The sequence below is a fragment of the Arvicola amphibius genome, chromosome 5 (genome assembly GCF_903992535.2).
Source record: "Arvicola amphibius chromosome 5, mArvAmp1.2, whole genome shotgun sequence".
NCBI lineage: Eukaryota > Metazoa > Chordata > Mammalia > Rodentia > Cricetidae > Arvicola > Arvicola amphibius.
In genome coordinates, this window is record NC_052051.1 from 20,307,917 (window position 1) to 20,332,854 (window position 24,938).

Below are 24,938 nucleotides of genomic sequence, written 5' to 3' on the forward strand. Positions count from 1 at the left end.
AGGAATTCACAAGATCTTGTCTACTGAGATGCACAATTTACACTCAACTTTTATTAAGACAGAACATAGGGTGGGGGTTGGGGAAGAATTAGAGAGATGGCTCAGCAGTAAAGAGTAATTGGGGCTCTTGCAGAGGACCCAGGTTTGATTCCCAGCACACAACCATCTGTAACTCCAGTTCCAAGGGATCCAATGCCTTCTTCTGGCCTAGTCTATAATCACGAGGCACGCACGTGGTGCACATGCATACATGCAGGCAAAACTCACACACATGGGAAAAAAATCTAAGGGAGAAGAAAAGGGCACAGATAATATGTAGTCTCAATTTTTCCTGACAGTGAACTAGGACTTTAGCTGTGGTTGGTCTTGATGGACCAGTTACTAAAGTCTCTTGCATCAGGAGAAAAGCAGGTAATCCCACACCTGGGAGGTAACACCGCTGTCACTTAGCAGGATCAGCAGGACGGTTGTATCCATCCTCCAAACACATCGGTTGCTTCAGAGCACCCCATTTCCAGGGCCTTCTTTATTACTTTGAGTTTTAACCAGGAACACTCAGTTACCGGGTCTACAACTGGATGTCAACACTAGCTGGAAACCCATAGAAACCTTTTAAAAAGATGGTGTTTTGATTATTTTGCACTTTTCCTACAGCAGCTTCACCATACTGCAAATCAAACGGCTCCCATGAGGCCTGGCAGTGTGAATGGAAATGCGGCAGCCAAGACCTCCCAAGCTGCCATCCGTGTTTGGGGGTAGTCACCAGCTGCTCTCACCAGTCCCCACGCCGGCACAAGGACGAAATGCAGTTGGCTCTCTCTGCAACAGTGTGAACTGCTAGCTGTCAATCAAGCTCCAAGAAAGAACCGGAGAGTAAGTTCATCTTGTTATTTTAAGTTTATGCTGCTAACAGCCCCAAGGGGGAGAGTCTGGGCAGACAGTGTTCTCCATGGATGATCACCAACCACCACACAAGGCAGGGAGAAGAAATATCACAAAATGTTGTTCAACAACACCATCTTTATTCAAAAATATATATCTATGAGACATCTCAGAATATACTGCTGCCACTGATGGCAGCCTATACTTCTAAATAAAGTCCTAAATTAATATACAAATTTAAGCTTTAAAAATATCCTTTAAGAAAAACAAAACAAAAACAAAAAAAAGACTGAAGACTTTCTGAGGAATACAACCCTAAAGGGAAGAACCTTAGGCCTATAGATGCCCTAAATAAACACAAAACCATAAATCACCCACCCCACCCGTTAGATCAACTCTCAGCGACAAGACGTTCCATTAAATTAAACAAGGGGGGTAAGCACATGGTTGGGAGACTGGTGGTGGGAGTGGGGGTACGACAGGGAAGATTAAAACCGAAGCATTTCATTAAAACAAAACCAACTTCCTCACCGGAAGTCTGCTAGTAACAGGGGTAAAGAGGCCAACACATTCACTTACATAATCACTACAGGTTCATTTCTTGATCTTGCTGTAAGAATTATGCACTGATTGCCGGTCAGATATGTGATGTTCTATTTTCTCCTAGTGACCAGAGCTAAGCTGCTACTGTCTTTTGGTCTGTGGCCGGCAAACACTGTAGCTTCTGGGGACAATGTCGACAGAACCACGGGCAGAGTGAGCAGCCAACAGCAGCATGCGCTCGGTGAGAACAACAGCTCTAACTGGAACTGAGCACCACCGCTGCCACACTGAGGGCTGCCTACTTGGTGACACACAGGTTTGCTTTAACATGTAAAACGACATGTGCTTTTTTTTGGTGATCCTAAAAACAGCAACTCAAAATAACAAAGCTTCTCAGGCCCCTTCACTGAATTCCTTCTTATGGATTTTGGACTTCAGCTTCGGGCTCTAATTCCTATTACACTACCAGGACAAAATGGTTTCTGCCCTTTCCAATGTCAAAAATAAGCCTGCCAGATTACAAAGACTTTCCAGGTTCAAGCCCTATCTTTACTAGACATAAGATAAAAATCCTAACTACATCATTCAGTCATAATGTCGGCTGGCATGATAATGGAATTAAAACCCCAAATTAGTCTCCCTACATCCCCTTCCTCTGCTGGAGGTAAGCTGTTTGTATAAAGACTCCTCTCCTTGCACGGGAACATGGAAGCACGGAACAGCATGAACCGCCTGGCGTGCTCAGTGTCCTATCTGAAGAGCTGCTCAGGTTTAGTCATGGCACTGTGGATGGACGCCCACGTGGTGGAGTTGGAGTATACTCCAGTCCCCAAGGGAAGGGTGACAGCAACATCCACGAGAGCCCAGGCACAACCTGTGGAGTATCCTCGGCCCAAGGCACGCCATCCAGAACAGCTACCTTCACAGCACCAGGGGGCAAAGGGTCCTGATTTAGGGAGGTGCTCTTATACCACGGACCCTTGAGATGTGTGGCATGGGAAGGCCGAGGGGAAAAACCAGGCAATTGACTTGTGATCCCTGTCACTCTGTACCTGCACTGTGACCTTATGTCCCAGATCAGCTTTGAATCTTACTATTAGATTCTTTAGATTGCTTGAAAAACAAACACACCTAACCTTGACCATACCTTTCTAGTAGAAGTAATGGTCAGGAAGGGTCAGCAATTTGGCAAACTTCTTGTGGCAAACTGCCTAACGGCTGTGCTGCCAACCTTGTGGGCAGATGGTAGCCAGGAGAGCCAACGCCTGCAGCCTGAGTCCTTCACTGGGAGCCTAGCTAAGAAAGGGCTTAGCTACTTCTATGACATGTGTTGTCACTTGGGGAAAAATTCTTTTGAAAGCTTCCAGAAATACACATGATTTTCATGGCTTACAGGAGTAAGAGAACGCTAAGAATGGAAAAGCAATAGGGCATGAGAACATGAGTCGGGGGAGAGAGTCAGTACTTGTAGCAAATACGAGTCAAAACTGAGTCCAACCGCAGGCTCCTAGCTGTGCCCAGGAGGAGCTGGAGCACGAGTCACAGTCCCTGCTTCGGTCCTGCGGTGGATGCTGGCTGAAGAGGTGGAGCCAGGGCCAGAAGGCTGTGTCCAACAGTGACTTGCTTCTTTTCTCTGGCACACATGGGACCCTGGAGCGTGATACCTGTCCTAGTCAGTTGAGAAGAGGTCACCAGCAGAAGGCAGAGGTGCCAAGCCCCCTGTTACGTTGGGCAGCAGTGAGAGGTCTGGCAAACTCTGAATGTGGGACTTGAGTTCCTTGCGAACCTGGGTTACTCGCGCAAGCTTCTGTTTATACTCCTAGGAAGACAAGGGGAGACACTGGGTTATACCGTGCGGGATGCTGGGCTAGACCACAGGCCAATCTGCTAGCTCCACCCACCTGCTTTGCATTCCCCAAACAGACTGGCCCTGCTCCTCAGGTCTATCACCACACTGCAGTTGCCAACCACCCAAAGGTCCAGCTTAATAAAGAAATAACCAATTTGCCAAACTGCTGAGAGCCCGTGGAAGGACATCCAACCCAGCACATGGAGGTGGGAAGTAAAGAGCAGTGCCATATTTGTATTCTTGTCCTCAACAGCTGTGTAAAAATACAGGTGCTCACATGTTCCTGAGACTTTTGAGGACTTCAGCTAGAAGTCCTCAACCAGTGGGTCACAACCCCATCTTCAAAAATATTTACATTAAGATTCATAACAGTATCAAAATTAATTATGAAGTAGCAGTGAAAATAGTTTTATGGCCGGAGGTCGCCACAACATGAGGAAGTATATTAAAGGGTCACAGTGTTAGGAAGGTTGAGAGCCACTGCTCTGGACAAAGCTAGACAAATGATTACAAAAGTACACCTTTTGTGTTAAAAGCTTACAGACCACCCCAGACTGATCACTCAGAAACAAGCTCTCTACAAGGCTCAAAATACCCACCTGTCACCACCTGGGTCCAAGACCCCTTCACTGCTGTAGTTCTTAAAAAGGCCTCCTAGGAGTCTGTGCTATTTCTCTAGCTGCCAGCCTCACCTCCAGAGTCCAGTTCTTGACACCCTTCTACTGAGAAGGTACACTGTGCCCCACCATCCCCACAACTGCTCAGAGCTCTGCGCACACCACTGCCCATAGTCTATTCACTCAGGACCCCCTCAAGCTGCTTCTCTTGGTCCTAACAAGGCTGCTTCTGCCCCTCTACTTCCTAGCTGAGCTCCACCCACCGCAGAAAATCACTAAGCACCTAGAGAACAGGTATCCTACACAAACCTTTGCTCTACAACCGCCCCCCTCCCCCACGTGCTGGGTGAACACTGGAGCTCCCAACAGCTGTTCAGTGCTCACTTACCTCAGCCACATCAGACTTCCACAGTCCTCTACACTATGGCTCCCAGTGACCCATATTTTCTGTCATCAGCTCACAAATACTTTCTGATACATCTGTATGGGAAACTACTGGGCCATGTGAGGTCTGAAGCTTAGAAACTCCTAGAGGCTATGGGCCCATGCAGGTTAAAGACTTTCTTTAGAGGAGCCTCACCCAAAGCACTGGGTAAGACTCAGATGTCAGGAGTTAGCATGCTTCTGCTGTAGTGTCATGTTAGATACATGTGTCCTTTTTCCCCGCCCAAAGTGCAGGGACAGCATAGAGTCCCACTATGTAGCTCTGGCTGCTCTAGAACTCAATATGTAGACCAGGCTGGCCTCAAACTCAAGAGATCCACCTGCCTCTGCCTCCTGAGTACTGGGATTCAAAGTGTGCGCCAACACACCCAGAAGTAATTCTCAGTTCTTCAAAGCCAAATGCCTAGGCACACTTAGAGCTTAGCTAGCTAAGCTGAGCTTAGCTTGAAGGCTTAAGTAAACTATTAATGAAGACTCTTCCAACAAATCAGATAGATGCTCTGGATCCATATACCACACTCTACACCTGCCACACCCTACAACCCCCAGCACAGTTCACAAGAACAAACACAGGTACAGAAATCTTCCTCAAATTTCACTCCTGCAATGAAAGATGCCTTCAAGCCTGGACTCTACAAGTCCAAGGTCCCCTCCACCTGCTTACACCAACATTTAAGTGACATTTGCCTAAGGCATAAAGCCAATGATCTCTTTCTGGGCATAACGTTACTAATCACAGTACTTTGGAAGGCTAAGGCAAGAGGATCACAAATTCAAGGCCAATCTGGGTTACAAAGAGAGATCCTGTCTCAAAAGCAGAATAAATAAAAATCTAGTAGGCCAAGAGGTTTAAATAACAGAGTGAGCAGTCCCAAATACATGTCAGGACTGCTTAGAACAAGGGCCTCACAGGGGCAGCGGAATGGAGCAGCCTAGTGACTGACAGGCGACCAGGTCAAGCTGTAGCTAGTTGTCTTGTGGGTCACTGAGCAGACTCCAGCTCTTCTTTTTTGGAAGAATCAGGCTTTCCAAATAAAGTCAACTGTAAATGCTGCCATGGACTAACAACACATTCAAGAACAAGTCCCAGCAAAACTCCCACGTGCAGCTTCAGCTCACGCTTTCTAATTCTCCCCGTTCTGATGATCTCCAAGGCGGGGCAGTATCCAACACCCCCAACCCCAGCCCCATTAGCTACCTTCCCAGTTTTCTCTGGCGCTGAGCAGGGATAGTAAGTGCTCAGGGAAAATCTAAGAATCTCATTTCTCAACATGAGCCTGCCCTTCCTCCTGGCAGCGAGTGGTTCTTAAGCTGTTGCTAAAAGACTCCCTTGGGAAACAGTGCTTTGGCAACTCCCCTTCCTCCCACAATGCCACCTGTGGTGATTTGAATAAGAATGGCCCCACCGGCTCATAAATTTGAATGCTTTGCTACCAGGGAGTGGCACTACTTGAGAAGGATTAGGTGGTATGGCCTTGTTGGAGAAGGTGTGGCCTTTTGGGGGAACTGTGTCACTGGGGGTGGGCTTTGAGGCTTCAAAAGTCCACATTAGGCCCAGTTCTCACTCTACCTGAGTTTTAAGACACAGCTCTCAGCTACTGCTCAAGTGTCATGTACCCTGTCATGCTGTTCCCTGATAAAATAACAATGGACTGAGCCTCTGAAGCTGTAAACAGCCTCCAGTTAATGCTTTCTCTTTTAGGAGCTGCCTTGGTGATGGTGTCTCTTCATAGCCACAGGGCAGTGACTAAGACAGCATTCAGACCAGGTTCCTGTGAGGAGGCCCACTAGAGCACACGGCTCCCAAAAGGTGCAGCTTTTCTCTCCCTTTTAGTACACCAAGAACTATTCAAACAAGGCAAGGACAGAAACCACAGGCTGTTTGTTTAGGGTCTCTCGCATGTGCGCGTGCGTGCGTGCGTGTGTGCGTGTGTGTGTGTGTGTGTGTGTGTGTGTGTGTGTGAGAGAGAGAGATCTTGATATACCACGGATCTACCTGCTTGGTCCAGGCATTTGAGAAATTAGGAGGCACACCATGGGCACCCCAGGACACTGCTGCTGTGGTGCCCTGCCAGCTGTGTTCTCTCCTGCAGTTGTCCTCCTAGATACAACTCACAAGGCCTTTACTGCCCTCTTCCTTCACAAATATCTTCCCAAGAAGCCAATCCTGTCCTCCCTACTTGGACATACTTCAGCCCCTGGCTACTGCTGCCAGGCTGCCCACCAAATATCAGTGCAGAGACCTGAAACATGCCAAGTCACACCTGATTTGCTGCCACCCCTCAGTCAAAATCCAGGGGCTAAGATGAGCTTCCAGGGTTCCTGTGACTGCCAAGAAATATTTCAAAAATAGATAGCCTAAGGTGTGTTCTGAGATAATGCCTAGGGTTTAAGCTCCTGGCAAAGCTGCGGAGTCTTGCCTCATAGTCAAACTACAGGAGAAAATGCGTTAACATCCCTGGCTGATACTGTGAACTCAAACACCATGGCACATGGGATGAAGTGCTGAGGGAGCAAGGCTTTCCACATTCTTTGCCTTTTACGGCCAGGGCAGCAAGCCAGACCTGACATACTGCAGATGAGCTCTGGGATAAGGAGGTTAAAAATGACAGGGGCTGACAGCACAGTGACCTTTCTACAGGAATTCCATTGTTGAAACCAACAAAATTGTGTTTCCTCTAGCAACTCATGTAAGAAATGTCGATCAGAATATGAGCATTCTCGAGCTCATTCTCTCCCTGGCTGAGTGTTTACATAAGTACTAACACTGGGAAGGGCTTTGGGCCTGAACTGCTGAAAAGAAGCAATGGGACACCATGGCTTTCTCCTTTATCACATTCTGCTGTGCTATGGGACATATAACATGGCTCCTCCAAGGTAAGAATCACGAAAGACTATTATAACAACACAGTCCATGAAGGGCCATGCTTTAAATGAAGGTGGCACCAGATCAAACTTAACTCCAAGAGCTACTCTGTTACAGGAGAAGCTGGCCTTAGCAGCTCTGTGGTAGAGCACTTGGCCTAACATGCACAAGGCCTTTGTTCCAATCCAGCACCAGGAAGTGAAGAGCAAGAAAGGAAGTAAACCTTTTCCTGGACATGATTTAACCTCTCCAAAGTCCTCCTATGGCACCAGAAGACTTAGCCTCCACTACGGCTCACAGGACCTGCATTTACAATCATAGTCTCCGTAAGCAGCTCCATCCAACTCCATTTGGCCAGGGAATAGCATGTACGTTTTCATGTTGGAAATAAGAATGCTGCTTTGCTTACATTTTTTGACTGTCAAAGATTCATGTGGAACAAAAATCATCACTAACCTGTACCTCTCTCTCAGCCAGCTCCAAGGCAGTTACCACATTTCAAAACGATACACTCTGGGTGCCACAGCAGGGCTGAGGCTGCTGAGTAAGATGCTGGGGAAAATACAAGGAAAAGAAGAAATTGTGGCTGCATCCCCCAAGCTTGGGGCCTGGTCAGCTTCATTGCTAACGTCAATGATAAAAGTGAATACAAAACCTTCCAAAAAGGACAAATGGCAAGATGGCCATCAGAGGACAGACCTCTGAACACCCATCCATCCACCAGGGTCTCTGTCACATGCCAGTGGGTTTCAGACACAAAGTTTGTCTGGGCGCTTCTTTCCCTTGGGGACCCTCAAGTATTACTATCACGACAAAACCCCAGTCTTGGGGCTGGAGACATGGCTTGGAGCTAACAGTTCTTGCTGCTCTTCTAGAGGACCTGGGTGCAATTCCTAGCACCAACACAGTGGCTCGTAAGCATCTGTAACTCCGACATCAGAGACTCTAAAACCCTCTTCTAGCTACGGTGAGCACCACACATGCACATGATGCACAGACATGCAGACAAAACATGCATACCCATAAAAAATAATTAAAAAAAAAACAAATCTGACAGGGATTTGCACAAACAAAGGAATACAAAGTTATGTGCCTATACATACACTAAGAGCATTGTAAAGGACAAAAAATAAAATTAATTTTAGGATGAGGCAATTCTTTCTAATTTTAATGTGGTGATAAAACTAAACATTCACAATCTAAAGTCACACCTGGTGGTGGCAGGCCTGTAATCCCAGCTACTTGGGAGGCTGAAACAAGAGAATCATAAAGCCAAGGCCAGCTCAAATGACAAAGTGAGTTTAAGGCTAGCCTGAACTACAGAGGGAGTTCAAGGCCAGCCAGGGTAATCTACTAAAACTCTTGTCTCAAAATTTAAAAATATAAAGAGTACAAGAGACATAGTTTAACAGCAAAATGCCTCATGCTCAGGATCCCGTATTTAACCTCCAGCTCCTCAGAGGTTAAAAAAAAAAAACCCCACAAACACTAATAATTTAATAGAAATCTATAAAGAACACTGAAGACTCCTGGGTCCTTCAAAATGCAGGCAATTGTACAATGGGACCCTTCATAATATATAATTCCAGTAAAATCAAAATGCTAAATCTTTTTTTTAAAGATAGGGTTTAATGTAACTTAGGCTAGCTCTTGCTGTATAGCTAAGGATAACCTTGAACTCCTAATGCTCCTGCTTCCATCTTCCAGCTTCTGTGATTATAAGCCTTTAACAGAAATGGGAACCAGCTTGTACTGCGGGTGGCTAGAGGTTTGGACAAAACTAGTATGAATTAACAGATCTGATGTGAAACAACCAGCCCTCCTAGTTTGTTATTTTATGAGCAATATTTAATCTTTCTGATTTATGTTAAGAGACATGTATATCTGAATAAAAAGAATTATTGATGAAATACAAAATCCTCTTCTCACAAACCATTCAACTGTGCTTACAGTCAAGCAAATCTACCAGACACTGCCTTGAGAGCACGGAAGGTCCTCTGACCAGAGTCACCCCCTCTTCTCTAAAGGCCTGCCTCTAAAATCATGGGGGACCCCAAAGCTTTTCAACTAATTGATACCATATTCCAAATCCATGCATTTACAATCCCAGAAAGAGGAAGGAATTGGTCTACAAAGTAAGCCCAAACCTCTTGGGAACACCCTCAGAGTAGAGGAAGTTCCCTGCCAAAGATAAAATATAGATGGAGCGGCGGGGGCTGGGTCCCGCCACCCGGCTAGCTTTTCACCTGAAATAATTACACGGAAAACTGTATTCATTTAAACATTGCCTGGCCCATTAGTTTTAGCCTCTTCTTGGTTAATTCTCACATCTTCCTTTAACCCATATTTAGTAATCTGTGTAGCACCACGAGGTGGTCACTTACCAGGAGAGATCTTAACCTGTGTCTGTCTTGGAGAGAAGCATGGCGACTGACTATGGCGACTGCCTGAAGCGTCTGCCTCACTGCCTTCTACCCAGCATTCTGTTCTGTTTATTCCGCATACCTAATTTTCTGTCCTATTAAAGGGGCCAAAGCAGTTTCTTTATTAACCAATGAAAGTAACACATAGACACTCCTCCATCAACAAAACCCTCCAACATGCTTAGAAAGTCATCAAGCTAGGACCAGTGCTCAGCGCTGAGCTAACAGGGAAAGAGGTATGAGACTGGTGATACAGACAGGGGAATAACTATGCGTCCACAAGAGATGTAGAGCTCTGAAGGATAGGGTGGAAGCAGAGGCAACATGTACTTACTTGGCTTTACAGGGTGGGGTCTAAAGGCATGCTGCCCAAAGAGGCAGTGAGGTACAGATAGATGATGTCTTAGTTAGGGTTTCTATTGCTGTAAAGATACACCATGACCACAGCAACTCTTATAAAGGAAAACATTTAATTGGGGTGGTTTACAGTTCAGAGGTTTAGTCCACTGTCATCATGGTAGGACATGGTAGCATACAGGCAGACATGGTGCTGAAGAAGGAGCTGAGAGTTCTACGTCTTGATCTAAAGGCAACAGGAAGTGAACTGACACTGGGTGCAGGTTGACCATCTGAGGAGACCTCCAAGCCCACCCCCATTGACACACTTCCTCCAATAATGCTACACCTCCTAACAGTGCTGCTCCCTATGAGCTTTATGGGACCAATTACATTCAAACTACCACTGATGATGAGCAGGGACTGACAGGTAAGGGGAAACAGTGGCACATAAAGACGTATCCCTACCAGGTGGAGGAAACAACCCACATAAAGTCAGAGATGAGAGATCAGCATGGGCAAATATCAGGCTGGTGGGGAAGAGGGAAGGCAAGTTATGGTTGATGGGAGAGAGGGGTGGAGGGAAGGCAAGCCATGAGTGACAGGGAAATTGTTATCTGGGTCATTTTAGAGTCAATGAGAAGCCACCTGATTAGGCCGAGGAATGGTATGCTTAGAGCCGCATGTTGAAAACATGAAAGGGCTGCTGTGTGAAGAATGGATTATAGGGCAGAAGCAAGTAATCAGCAGGTAAGGCTACACAGCAGGGAGGTGACAGAGGCAGAGACAGAGCAGAGGGGGCAGATTCGAGAAAAACAGGAGGCATTAAACAGGGCTGGGAGGTCAATCTGAGAAACTAAGAGGTGCAGCAGAGGAGCTGAGGGATTAGACTAGCAGAGGCTGCCTGACACAGCTGACAGCTGGGAACCTGGGAGCAGTGCTAGGCACTCAAGCACCCTCGTGCCTCGGCCTCCTGCGTGCAGTTCTGCTAAGTAGCACCGCCACTGTGTGAGAAGGAAGGGTGGTTCAGCAGGACAGTCTGCCTCCCCATGGTGTTTGAACTGTCTGAGCCGGTTAAGGCACAGACATGCAGATGGGAATTAAAGCTAATGAAGTGGAAGTCACTGGGGGGGGGGGGGGGAGAGATCTAGAATGAGAAAAAGGCTAAAGGTGTGTCAAACCCTCCAGGATGGAGAGAGAGAAGCATCACAGAGAATGGGAAGGTAGACTGGAGCCAGCAGAGGGCGACTTGTAAAGAATACAGAGAGAGTCAGAATAAAGAGTCTTGAGACATAGTGATAACTAACTCAGGAGTAAAACTGTTACTTTACAAATGACAAAAATCACATCAATGGGCTAGAGAGATGGCACAGCAGTTGAGAGCACTTGCTGTTCTTCCAGGACATGGGTTTGGTCTCCAGCACCTGCATCAGATGGCTTGGAACCACCTAAAACTCCAGCTCCTGAGATCTAATGCCCTCTTCTGGCCTACAAGGACTCCTGTTTACATGTAGTACACATAAATACACAAAGGCACATTACACACACACACACACACACACACACACACACATACGAAAAATACATAAATCCTAACAACAACAACAAATGACAACAAAGTTAAAAGGCTGCAGCGGCCACAATGGTGAAAGCCACTGAAGGCCTGAAAGAGGCCATGCGGCTCCCCACCACGGGATCACTGCGGAGGTCGTGGCTATGCCCCATAGAAGTGAACTCTGTGAACAAAGAACCCCCCAGGGACAAGCCTGTTGAACTGGACCTGCTCACTCATAACCACTGTGTTGGTCTCAAGGATGCTCAGAGGCCTTCCTTGCTGGGTGATTTTGTTGCGCTGAAGCTTACAAAGTTACTGTGCATGCTAAATTAGGAAAAGAGAGCTAACCACACTTCCTCCAAAGAGCACTTTCAAGATAAAGAACCTAAATCAGAAAATGAACAATCAAGGGGGAAGACAAAGCTATAATGAATGACCCGGCTAGTACCTGATGATACACGGGACCATCTTAACTTTCATTTTTACTCCTTGGAGTAACTAGGAAGTTGTCCTACACAGAAAGACTATTTCTGACCTTGTTTTAAGCCCTACCTTCTGTTGTGAATTATTTAATTTGTGTGTGTCTGCATGGAGTATATGAGTGCAGTTGCCAAGGAGGCCAGAAGAGTGTGTCAGATCCCCTGGAGCTGGAGCTACAGGCAAGGTTTTGTTTTTGTTAAATTTTTAAAGTTAATTATTAAATTACATGTATATTGGGGGTGGGGGCAAGCACATGAGTGCAGGTGCCCTGAGAAGCTAGACCGGATAACTGCTGGAGCTGGCATTACTGGCTGCCAGACAATGGGTGCCAGGAACTGAATTTGAGTCCTCTCAAAGGACAGGAAATTTGCCTAACTGCTGAGCCATCTCTCCAGCCCCTACAAGTAGTTTTGAGCACCTAATGTAGGTGCTGGGACACAAACTTGGGTCCTCTGCAAGAGCAGTCCACACTCTGACCACTAAGCCATCTACCCCACCCCTTAATTTTTTTTTAACAAAAGCTGGCTTTGAACTCATATCACAATCCTCCTGCCTTAGCCTTCTGAATGCTTGAGTTATAGCCATATATACCTGACATTACAGAAAGAAACAGAGATGTAGCTTCTAAGACTTCAAAGCATGCAACCACCTTCCAGTTTCCCCCTTTCCAAAGCACCAGTTTGAAGGGAGTACAGGCCCAGCATACCAGTAGGACTTTCACAAAGACTAAAATAGCACACACTCAATGGGGCAAACAGAGTTAGTTACCAAAGCTCAAATGTCTGTCATCTGAACTCTGCTCTTAATTATGCTCACTCAAGTCAGCATTATAAGTATCTGTCATTTTCCCACAGCTGTCGTAAATGTAAACAAGTTCACTAAAAAGCTAGAAGACAGCCCACTTTGTCCAATTAAACTCCTACACAAAACAAAGACTCCCCTTAACATGGGAAGGATTGTGTCTGGAAGCTTTGGACGAGAACAAGGGCTCTTAAGACAACAATGCAGAGTTAGGGGAAGACCCTGAAACAAACATCCTTTTTTTTTTTTAAAGGATTTATTTATTCCATATACAGTATTCTGCCTGCACACCAGAAGAGGGCACCAAATCTCATTATAGATGATTGTGAGCCACCATGTGGATGCTGGGAATTGAACTTAGGACCTCTGGAAGTGCAGCCAGTTCTCTTAATCTCTGAGTCATCTCTTCAGCCCCAAAATAAACATTCTTTAGTGTTCAGAAAGACACATAGATACGCACATTTTTTTTTTTTTTTTTTTGGTTTTTTTGGTTTTTCAAGACAGGCAGGGTTTCTCTGTGTAACAGTCCTGGCTGTCCTGGAACTAGCTCTTATAGACCAGGCTGGCCTCGAACTCACAGACTCACAGAGATCCTCCTGCTTCTGCCTCCTGAGTGCTGGGATTAAAGGTGTACACCACCATCGCCAGGCGGCACCCACATATTTACACAGAGATACCTCTAGGAATCTAGAGGAAAATCATTCAAACACCCAGAGTTGGCAGAAGAGGCACAGGATGAAAGGAGAGGCAGAGTGAGGAGAGAAACACTCATGAGGGACCACAGGTATCCAAACTGCTCACAGCTTCTCTTAAGAAGCAAAGTAATTATGCAAAGTTAAAGACAAGATTAAAAAGCTCTAAACATCACCCCTGATTTCAAAAGTTTCTCTGAGAGAGAACTGTGCTTCCCCACATACAACCCAGGCTGGCACTGGCCTCCAACTTATGATCCTCCTGCCTCAACCTTCTCAATGCTGGAATTAAAGGTGTGTTCCACCATACTTGGCTCTCTATATGAACTTTCACAGAAAGAAAAATAAAGGAACTAGGTCAAAATTAACAGCAATTCTTTGTAGATTATAAACCAATAAGATTATGATTCTTTCCTTACAGGTATTATGTGGTTTCCCTCTGATTTATTGTTTTTACAATCAGAAAAAAAAAGAACAGAGTATTTGTTTTTTTTTTTAAATATTTATTTATTTATTATGTATACGATATTCTGTCCCCATGTGTGCCTGCAGGCCAGACCCCATTACAGATGGTTGTGAGCCACCATGTGGTTGCTGGGAATTGAACTCAGGACCTTTGGAAGAGCAGGCAATGCTCTTAACCACTGAGCCATCTCTCCAGCCCCTGAACAGAGTATTTGGAGTGTAAGAATGGCTAAGTACCAGGCATTGGGGGAGCAACAGAGCCAGTTTGCAACTCCACGTGTACACTCTATGTGATACCTACACCAATGGAAACTCAGCAGGGCTGCTCAGAAGGCAGCTCAATGATGCCAACAATGAACTAAGGGTAGCACTAACTGACATAGCACTTGCCTAGCAGAAGTGAGGTCTCCGGGTCACTCCAAGCACCACACACACACACACCCCACAACCCGCGAGACAGCTGCTATAAATCTGGCCTGAACTATAAAGGTTAGCCAAGTGAAAGGATCAAGAGGAATCCAAAACTCCAATGTCCAGTCCTACTTCATTCATAGAACCCGAATACCAACTCAACAGGAGTCCTCACAGATTGGAGGGGAACATAAAGAGGCGGGGAGGGGGAGGGGGAAGCCCCTAACACGGCAGGGAGCAAGCCATGGCCTGCTATGGACAAGATCTAGGCATCAGACCCCATGACCACCTGGCAGCTGTAAGCAGAACTACCTCTTCATTAACTGTTCTAACTGCCCTTAGAGTTGATACTGCTGTCTCGTGAGGGCAGAGCTGTGTATTACAAGGGCAGATAGGTGGAGTCAGCTTGAGTATCTCAGGCCACTTAGCTATCCTGACATGCTCCATGTGAGCCAGCTCTAGTCATGTTCACTAGGGTCAGAGATCCTGTACTACACTATGACCTTGAGCTTCCATATAAACCCCAAGCTTAATTCTTTTATGAAAAACAAGGATCAGACTGTGCGCCTTTACTGTAAGGGACAGTGAGATAAGATAGTGGCTTTGATCCTATGGGAAAGAGGAAGAATTTATTCCAAACCTCGCGAAGGGGAGCTCTCTATCTCCACCTACTGTTGGTTCCACTGGAGAAATGAATGTTTCTAAACACCTGCACCCTGAAAAGGAGGAAGGGATGCTGCCAAAACCAACAGGCAGCAAGTGTGGTTTAGAAGTCCCTTGAATGGAGCCAAAGAATTTCTCGAGTTGTTAAAACCTGCAGTGCACAGAAATACAAAGAGTCACATGGCCATGCTGAATTCTACATCATTCATTCTGCTCTCCCAGCTGTGTTGTCTCAAGTCGAATTCTTAAGGATTCATTACAGGTCAGGAAGAGGTGTGGAGAAACAGAAAGACGCCCAAGTTCACTTCACCTCTTCTACCAGAGAAAGGACACCAAGGAGCAGAGTGGATTCTCAAATATTCACATATCATTCTGGAATGCTTGCCTGCTGCTGCTGTCACTTCCCTGAATAAGATATCACTGCGCCACAAGAAGATGTTTGGGAACTGTCTAAATGACTCAGCTCTGGCTGCTCTTGTACAACAGTAAGATGTCTTTCTGTTGTTTTTTTCCCCATGGAATAAAGTTTCAAAAACAAACATTACAAATCTGAATGGAAAGTTATGAGATGTGTGTGCCCTGGATTCTATTCCTGCCCTATGGCTAGCTCCCTCTAGGTCTAAGTTTCTTCACTAATTCAAAATCACACCACATCCTGTTACACAGACATCCACATCCTGGGAACTTTGCTGAGGATACATATGCATGCCTTCTAGAGACTAGAAGTACCACTGGCTACTGAAGTGACATTTCTACCCTCAATCTGTGTCAACATAATAGGCATGCCTATTAAAATTCTGCGGCAGAGATTAAAGAAGGCTTAATGCAAGGTCATATAGCTCTTGTTCATGGATCAAAAAACAAGATCCCAACACCAATAAGGATTAAATGCAACTGCTAGTGAAATTCAAATGACTTTCTTTTGTTTTTGCAGAAATTGAAATAGTGATTGGAAATTCTTAAAATTCATTTAGAATTTTAAGAGGTTTTACTCAAAACAACATGGGGGGGGGAAGAAAAAAAAGAAGAAGAAAATGGATTGAAGACTTAAGCATCTCCCTTTCAAATTTCCTACAGAGCTAACTGCCAAAAGCAAGGTCCCAAGGGGACACAGAGACCAGTGTCCCACAACTGAGAATGCATACAGCTAGGACCAACTGTTTCTGACAAAGGTGTCGGTCACACACTCAGTTACAGGAAGGAACAGTCTTTTCAACCGGAGTTGGTTCCCTACCTCACACATACACAAAGCTAACTCAGAATTGTTGACAGTCTAAACGTAAGAGTTCAGACACTAAAGCTCCTAAAAAACAAAGTGAGAAACATTTATGTTTTGGAATTAGACAATGGGTTTTTAGATAAAACACCAAAACAAAGGCAAGAAAAGGAAAAATTAAGAGTAAAACTGGAGCTTGTTAAAATGAAAATGACTTTCAGAATAGGAGAAAATATCCGCAAATCTTATCTAAGCACACAGCTATCCAAATACATAAAGAACGCTTAATACTCAAACTGCACATAGCCCAACTTGAGAGTGGACAAAGGGACTTTGATTGAGGACTTTAGGGGAAATGATGGAGGAGTGTCTATGTGTTACTTTCATTATTAATAAAGAAACTGCCTTGGCCCTTTAAGAGACAGAAAATTAGGTAGGCGGAGTAGACAGAACAGAATTGTGGGAGAAAGGAAGCAGAGTTGGGGAGACGCTTCAGGCAGTCGCCATAGTGAGTCGCCATGCCTCTCCTCTCCGAGATGGACACAGGTTAAGATCTCTCCTGGTAAGCCACCCCTCGTGGTGCTACATAGATTACTAAATATGGGTTAAAACAAGATGTAAAAAATTAGCCAATAAGAGGCTAAAACTAATGGGCCAAGGCAGTGTTTAAAAAAATACAGTTTCCATGTAATTATTTTGGGTAAAGCTAGCCGGCTGGGTGGCGGGACACAGCCCTGCCGCTTCATTCTACGGGACTTGAACAGACAAGCTTCCACAAGGACAACAAATGTCACAAAGCAGGTGAAGATGCTCTTTGCCACTGCTCCTCTGGGAAACACAAATCAATCACCACAGGTACAAGTTCACATTCTCTGTGCTGGATAAAAGAAAGAAGTGGTAAGTATTGTCAAAGACATGAAAAAACTGAGACCTATACATTGGTGGTGGCAGCAGAAAATGGGGCAGCTGATGCCAGGCAGTGATGGCACATATCTTTAATCCCAGCAACTAGGAGGCGGAAGCAGGTGGATTTCTGAGTTTGAGGCCAGTCTGATCTACAAACCAAGTTCCAGGACAGCCAGGCCTATACAGAAAAACCCTGCCTCGAAGGGAGAAAAAGAAAAAGAAACTGGGGCAGCTGCTATGGGAAACAGTTTGACGACTGTCAAAGGTCACACAGACATGATCACCATTTGATCTAGCAACCTCCATCCTAGAGATCACACACCCAAGAAAAATGAAAAGATGTCTACAAGAACTTGCACATCACTGTCTACAGCAGCATTATTCACTACTCACAGTAACAGAAAAATAGATGTAATTCAAATGCCCATCAATAATAACAAATTGTGGCAGATCCATGTACTAGCTATTACTGTTACAATAATTATCAATATTTGCACTAACATTCAACCTCAGTAAGAATGAAGCACTGGTACACGGTACTTTGTGGATAAACCTCAGTTTATTACCTAATTAAAAGAGACACGAGCATATAAAATCCCCAGGGGCAGAGAGGGTAAGGGCAGTGATGAAAATGTTAGCAGATAGCTGCTCTATACTATGAAGTACTAAATGTCACTGAAACGTTGACTCTTTAAAATGCTTAACTTTATGTTACATAAATTTCACCTCAACCTACAAACAAACCTGTAGCTAGGGATCATCTGGAGCTCTCTGTTTGGCAGTTTTTGTGCACCACGGAGAGCCCCTTTCAGCCTAGATCATGGACACACACCATGACTTAATGCAGGAAGCTGCTGTGCCAGGAGGTGAGGCTGCAGGCACTTGACCCTTTGATTTTTTTTCTTTCTTTTTTGGAAGCTTGTTCAAGTGACTTCTCTCCTCCACCTCCTCCCCCTGGTGGTTCTGATGAATATACGCACACCACTTTTCATCCAAAATGCCAAGACAGGAACTCTGAACAACCTGTTCAGACTAAAGCTTGGGAGCTTTAAGCAGTTGCTTGGGCTAAGAGTCACCACTATCAGCAAAAAACAAAGTTTCCTTTGTTCTGAGAAGCGATAGCTAGAGCTGATCTGGTGCCTTTGGCTTTCACTTCTTGAGTCAGGCTAGTTTTAGGCACCACAGTGTAGCTTGGCCTCTGAGCTGTTAGTAAAACTGATCTCTTCCACAGCCTTCTTTTCTATTTCTAGGTTTTCTCTGTTCATGACACAAAGCATTACAGATTTTCATTAGCTTTTCCTTTAACCTTGCTTGTAGTTTAAGGGAAAAGTGGTATAGTAGTGTCAACCATGATACTCTGAACCATAAAAATGGTTAAAATGTATCATCTCTCAATGAGCCCTAATTCTATTTAAAGGACAAAGGACAGGTGCACAAGAGCAACAGTAGGCTGTTCTACCAGAGTCACCTTCCCTAACAGCTTCTCTGCAGCCGATATAGATCACATCTGTTAAACCACTTACTGGAACCTAGCAACAAGAACTCTCTTTATAGGAAAAGACGACTTCCACTGAGGAATGAGTCAAAGAACAAGCATTTTCTGAGGAACAAATCTATCCCTAGCGGCATGACAGCAGCCAAAGAGCATAGAGTCCAAAAGACTTCAGGAGACCATCTGAAGGCGTCCGCTGTTCCAAAACAGCTCATGCATTTGATACCTTGCATACATCCTTAGTAAACATCTGACTGAATTAATGTTATTAATAATACGTTTTTCTGGGTCTGTTTCAGTGTTGAAATAATGAGCTGGAAGAGTCCCTTTCTCTAAGCTTTCTCACAGTCCCCTTAGCTTCCTGCTTCTGCAGTTCTCTCCCTGGAGGACAAGTCACTGAGGAAAATAAGTAAGCAGGCTTCTAGAATCAGGGAAAGCCCTTGCTCCTGAAGAGAAGCATCTTACCCATCTTTGCACGTCTATCAGTGAACAGGTACAGACTGGTGACTCTGTAACCAAGACCCCAGCTCCTCACGGCGCCTCCATCCCTCTGTCCATACACTTTATTCCCTTCACACCTATTCAGGTCTTTGGCTGCTCTTCTTCAGTAAACATATTTCTCTCTTCCAATTGCCATCTCCTTTTACAAAAAGGCTTTATTTCCCATCAGGGATTATCTTAAATCACCACCAGAATTGTCATCTGTCTTGTTTGGTTTTACGTTTACCTATGTTGTTGATACTAGACTGACTTCCTTAAAACTCAATTTCCTTCTGTGAGCCAGAATGGGTTCTCCTCCCCTCTGGACTCTGACCCAGCACCTCTGTCACTTCAAGGTTCAGAAGCCATTAGGAACCCAACATAAAGCTCTCAAAGAAAGAGAAGAGAGGTATTTGCTATCTAAAAGAAAATACAATGTTAACAAATAAAAACGGAAAAACTTAAGTGTTAACAAATTTGAGCTATGGGGAAAGACTCCCAAGAAAACACCTGTTTGTCCATGCGCATTTGCGCATAGAAGGCAACAAAAGGTTTGCAGACAAGATTTACCCAGCTTTTTGATTTGGCAATGTTAAGAACCAAGCACTATGAAAGGAAGGTGGAGGGACTGCAGCACTGAGGTTCTCTCAAGCTGCACACTGGGTGTTACCATCACCGTCAGAACAGAATGAAGATCTGTCTATTAAAAGGGGTTAGAGGAAATCGTAGATTCAGAAGAGCAGACTGTTCATTTCTTTAGCGAGCATGGATAAAGAGCTAATGCCATCCATCAGCCTCTCACATTTTATCTAGTCACTTGCTTTTTACTTCATTTTACTTTTGCAATTGGCTGGCTAACATGGTTTGGGAGAGAAACCCTGAGTTCTGACTGCCTTGAAGTACCAGGGTCTTGCTACTCCATCCTCAAGTGCTGGGTTCCAATTCCATTCCATATTCTGTGAAATAGCAACAACAGGGCTGCAGAGCTACAGAATGGACTGAACTCTGACCTCTGTGCCGCATAACCTCTTTTGGCATCCAGTAAGCTACCTGAAGGCAGAATGGCCCCCTATGAAACAGACAGCTAATTGCAGATGGGGCAGAAACAGAACAAAGAGTTAAAAGCCTCTACCAACAATCTTCTTCTCAGAGACTGTTTTCTATGGTGGCTTGCCACATTCCACCCAACAACAGCTGCTCATGATAATCAATGTCTGACAGATCAGAGAAAGCCCTTAATGTGTCGCCAAGGGCCAGTTCAACAGATGGCACGATGACTTACAACCAGAATCATTAATTACAATCTCTTATTAGTCCCAAGATACAGTGCTGAAATGCTTCCTCAGTGAAAGATGAGTGCATCAGATAAATGGCCGTCTGCTACTGCTGATGAAGTTCCCTTTAGGAGTTCTGGTCAGTGCTGAATCTACAGGAAAGCCACACTACTGCTCAGCTGTCTCCTATCTTCCACACTCAAGCTGGCTAGGCATTTGAAGTCCCCAGCACCTCTAGCTATTACAGCTGCCATAATCACAGCAGGTAAGGATATGGCATTCCCTCTCTAGTCAGCTGACCACAGAATGACATACGCAACAATCACTAGAGCTAGCTCAATGCTCCCTCCTCTGTGCCAGAGAACTTTCCCTAGTGGAAGAAGGGTAGCCTTCTACTCCCTTTTCTACTGAGGGGGCTTCATGGGGTGTTTCTTGTGATCATTATGACCCCTCCTCTCTTCCTAGAAACATAGAGAGGAAAAACTGCTGAACCCCAACAGACACACTGCTGGCTCTGCTCCCCAGGGACAAGGAGTACGCTTAGTTAAGAAGCAGATGGTGAGGGAATGACTCAAAACCCTTTCTTGCTGGAGACACTGAGCCACACGCTCTCAACACAGGAAAAGTGGGTTCCTGCCCACAGTTGAATCAGACTCCATAAACATAACTGAACTTGTAGACTGTGTAGTACAGAACGAGCTTGCAGGCAGGCACCTTACTGGCAAGTACGTGCATATGTCAGAAACAAACCTCAGAACAACGCAGGCTCCCAATATAACCAGCTAATAAGTGCCCTTCGGTTTGCTGACCTTCTCTACCTCCATTTATATTTGTCAACTGTAACGCTAAGTTGAAACAATTAAAGATCCTAAATGCTGTGACTGAAGGCACTGTTTTCACCGTGGGAGTTTTTCTTTCCTGGACACATAAAAATGTGACTTCAACTCTGAACTAGGCTCCAGTAATTACAGTTATCCAACGGACACTCCTATCTCACTTGTTTCCAAAAGATTAAAAAAAAAAAGGTTAATTGAGGAATAAAATGGGCTTTGGGAAGGGCAATTCAGACAGTGTGGGTCTGCTCTGCAATGTACTCACTTCTAGCTTTTTCTCTTTTTCTGACAAAACCTCTTTCTGGTTCTGGGTGTACTCCACCAGCATCCGAGCCAGCTGGCGCCGGTCTTCCAGTTCCGCTGCCAGGCGCCCGTTATATTCCGCTAGTAACAGACATGCTTCATCTACCGTTTTTGAAAGACGTTCAGCTGCCTCTTTGTCTGAGTACAAATAAGAGCAGAAAACAGAGACAACATACAAATCACATAGGTATGATTGCAAACATTCCTGAAAGAAGGGTCACACAGTCCAAGAATAAACCAGAACCTGTGAACCAACAATGCTGGCTAGCCAAAACTCCAAAGGTGCCAACTCTGTCAACAAGACATATTTCTGAACTGCCTGAAGTAAGGCAACTGGATGGGACAGGAAAACTGGCACGCTGAAAAGAGCTTCCAGCCGAAGTTCTTCAAACAAAACCAGCATATAGATATTTAGGATCATCTGTGAAATGGCTTCCCTTGTCTCTGAAAAGATGGAGTGCTTTTGCTTCTATTACCCCCACTGTTCTGAAGTAACAAAGCAAGCACTCATATCTTGGGTGTGGAGAAACTGAGAGAAAACAGAAGCTGTGGGAGAGGCTCAGAATGTGGTCTCAGAAGCTGATCTGCAGGACTCTGTTCACCAGAGACAGAGCCTGGCACCTGGGAATGAGCTTGTCTCCCACACTTGCAGAATACAGGGTCTGAAAAAGAGGAAGGGTCTCTCAAATGTATCTGAGCACAACCCTTAGTGGAAATAGTTTATAAAATCACAAATAAGCAATGCCACGTACGGTAGCTCACACCTGTAGGAGGACTGCCATAAATTCTATAAGTATGGGTTACATAGCGCAAGGTCCCCCACAACAACCCCCTCCCAAAAAAAAGAAAAAAGAAAAAGGAAAGGGGGGAACAAACATCTTTTTCTTAAATGTGCAAAATATTTTGTGTTATATTTTTAAAGTGTTGGTCACCATTGACCAGACTGATTTCCTATCCTAATAATGGCCTGTCACCCATGCTTTGGGGAGGGGAGAAGAACAAGCCCTGAATCATAAGAAAGGGGATTCTTGGAAAGAAGTGCTAAAGAAAGGCTGGTGTAGCAAGTGAGCAGAGGCAAAAGGAGGGTTTAGATCCATCAATAACTGCTGCACCTGTATGATGGTGGCACAAGCTTAAATGTGTGCATCTTGCTCTAAAAGGTCTTTTGGGGGCTGGAGAGATGGCTCAGGAGTTAAGAGCACTGACTGCTGTTGCAGAGAACTTGGATTTGGTTCCCAGCACCCATATCAGGTAGCTCATAATCACCTGTAACTCCAGTTCTGGAGGATTCAATGCAATCTCCGCACCTGCATACATGTGGTGCATATAAATTCATGTAGGTGCACACATACACATAAGTAAAAAATAAATATTAAAAATAAATAAAAACAAAAAATCTTTGGGATGAAAATAGCAGGTTGATGTTTTGAAGAAAAGTGCATCAGAGCTTCCAGTAGCTAGACAGACAGTTCAGTGACACAAATCTGGAGCTCTCAGCATTCTTCGAGGAAATGGAACTAAGGAATTTCTAGCATAGAACAGCTATCTGATCCTTACTTGCCTCTGTGAACAATAGGAAATGAACTACTGAGGGCTCTCCAACTGGGTCTGACACCAAAGATCAAGCCTTCCTCCCTCCTTGGGTTAGAGAACACATACTTGGGAAGGAGTGAGCAAAACAAGGTGGGAAGAGGACCTGTGACAGAGGGCAGGGGGCCACACAGTATAGACTGGTGGCGCGGCCCGTGCACAAGCCTGAGTGGCTGCTTTCAGCTGTGTCAATCCTTGACTACTGATCTCTTTGTAACAGTAATTGCTAGAGTACTTGTGGCAAGATAGCAAAGAAACACTAATTTTTAAGAATGAAAAAAAAAATCAATTCTCACTCTCAAGAACTTGTATAAGGAAACCAGATCATTTATACAAGTATTGGAACTCCGAAACTGCTTTTTATTACTCAAGAGTTATACAACCCACACTGGCTGGGAATCAGATTAGTGTCTTGTTCAACCATCATCAGTGAAGCTTCTTCCTGCAGAACTAATAGTGACCCACAACTGGACAGTGTACTGAGAGAGACTTTGGAACTCCCAGGCCTAAATGGGATGTCTTCATCAAACCCCTTCCCTTAGGGCTCAGGGAGCCTTGAGGTTATAAGAGACAGTGGGGATGGAGGACATCAAGGAAACAGTTACCTTCTAGACACAACAGGACTGATGCACACATGAACTCAGAGACTGTGGCATCACGCACTGGACCTGCATAGGTCCAAGCCAGAAGAGGTACCAGTGCTGAGAATGGAAGTGGACAACAGCCCTCATCTATAACTCAAGTGTCAAACACTTGCAAAGGAAAGATTAGTTTTTCCCAATGGAGTCTCACTGGACATACAAAGCACATTTAGAGGCAGCCCCATGCCCAGCAGTAGATAGCCAACACAAAATAAACTCAATGGTACTGCAGATGTCTTGTCCTGTAACGCTTTGTTTGGGCAATATTCACCCTACTGGTCTTTTGTTTGTTTGTTTGTTTGTATGTATGTATGTATACATACACATATGTATATATATAGTTTCTGATTTTCAGTTTTTGTTTTGTTTATGTGTGTATACATATGTATGCGTTTATTGTGCTTTTTTGTGTTTTATTTTTAATTATGGTTTATTCTTTTATTTGCCTATTTGTTTTCAAAAGAGAGAAAGAAGATATGGAGTTGATGGGTGGAGAAATGGAGGATGTGGGAAGAGGTGACAGAGGGGAAACTGATCAGAATGTATCATATGGGAAAAAAATTTTCAATTTAAAAGGTGGGAGTCACACAAAAATTGCAGTTCAAATGCAGAATCTTGCCTGGGCTGACCGGCTGTGCTCTGGCCCGCCTTCTCCATGCCTTTAATGAGCCACCTCCTGAGGTCAGTCCTCTGCCTGGGCTCAGGAATCCTGCATTCCTGGCTGACTCACTCAAACACTCAGTCCCCAAGCTTCCCCTACTTCCTCAATTTCTCTCTTTTCTGAAGAACCACCAGCCAGGAAGGAACCTGTAGCTGTCTCCCTACCAGCTAGCACTTCTCAGCTCTTACCTCAACCTCACTTCCCCGCTCCCCTTAACAGCAACTCAGGAGGTGCTTAGTACCTTCAGCCAATCCCTCTGTCCAATGTCAAGAAGTTAACCCCAATCAGCCTTACAAATTCTCAGTGTACAACCTTCAATCACTGTTGTGGGATATTTGTACACTGTGTGAAAATGTTTTGCTGTGATTGGTGTAATAAATAGTTATATGGCTAATAGTTAGGAAGGTATTAGGTGGGACTTCCAGGAAGAGAGGATTCTGGGGAAAAGGACGGAGCTGCCAGCCAGAAAAGCAGCATGGGCAGTATGAAACGAGCCACTTGATAGAATATAGATT

The 24,938-nt window shown here is 44.8% G+C and overlaps 1 protein-coding gene across 2 annotated transcripts in view; it reads right to left on the bottom strand.

The window, feature by feature from the left end:
* Positions 1 to 1,002: 1,002 nt before the first annotated feature.
* Positions 1,003 to 24,938, bottom strand: part of Rprd1b (regulation of nuclear pre-mRNA domain containing 1B) — a 48,080-nt gene continuing 24,144 nt past the window's right edge. Inside the window, exons 6-8 of one of the 2 annotated variants that reach the window (XM_038331166.1) lie at positions 21,494 to 21,669; positions 7,658 to 7,753; positions 3,115 to 3,244 (exon numbers count right to left, since the gene is read on the bottom strand). In XM_038331166.1, coding sequence (XP_038187094.1) covers positions 7,700 to 7,753; positions 21,494 to 21,669 — 230 coding nt within the window. In that variant the 3' untranslated portion in view covers positions 3,115 to 3,244; positions 7,658 to 7,699. Of the gene's footprint in view, positions 3,245 to 7,657; positions 7,754 to 21,493; positions 21,670 to 24,938 lie in introns of both variants that reach the window. The other variant, XM_038331165.2, reaches the window with a different exon arrangement.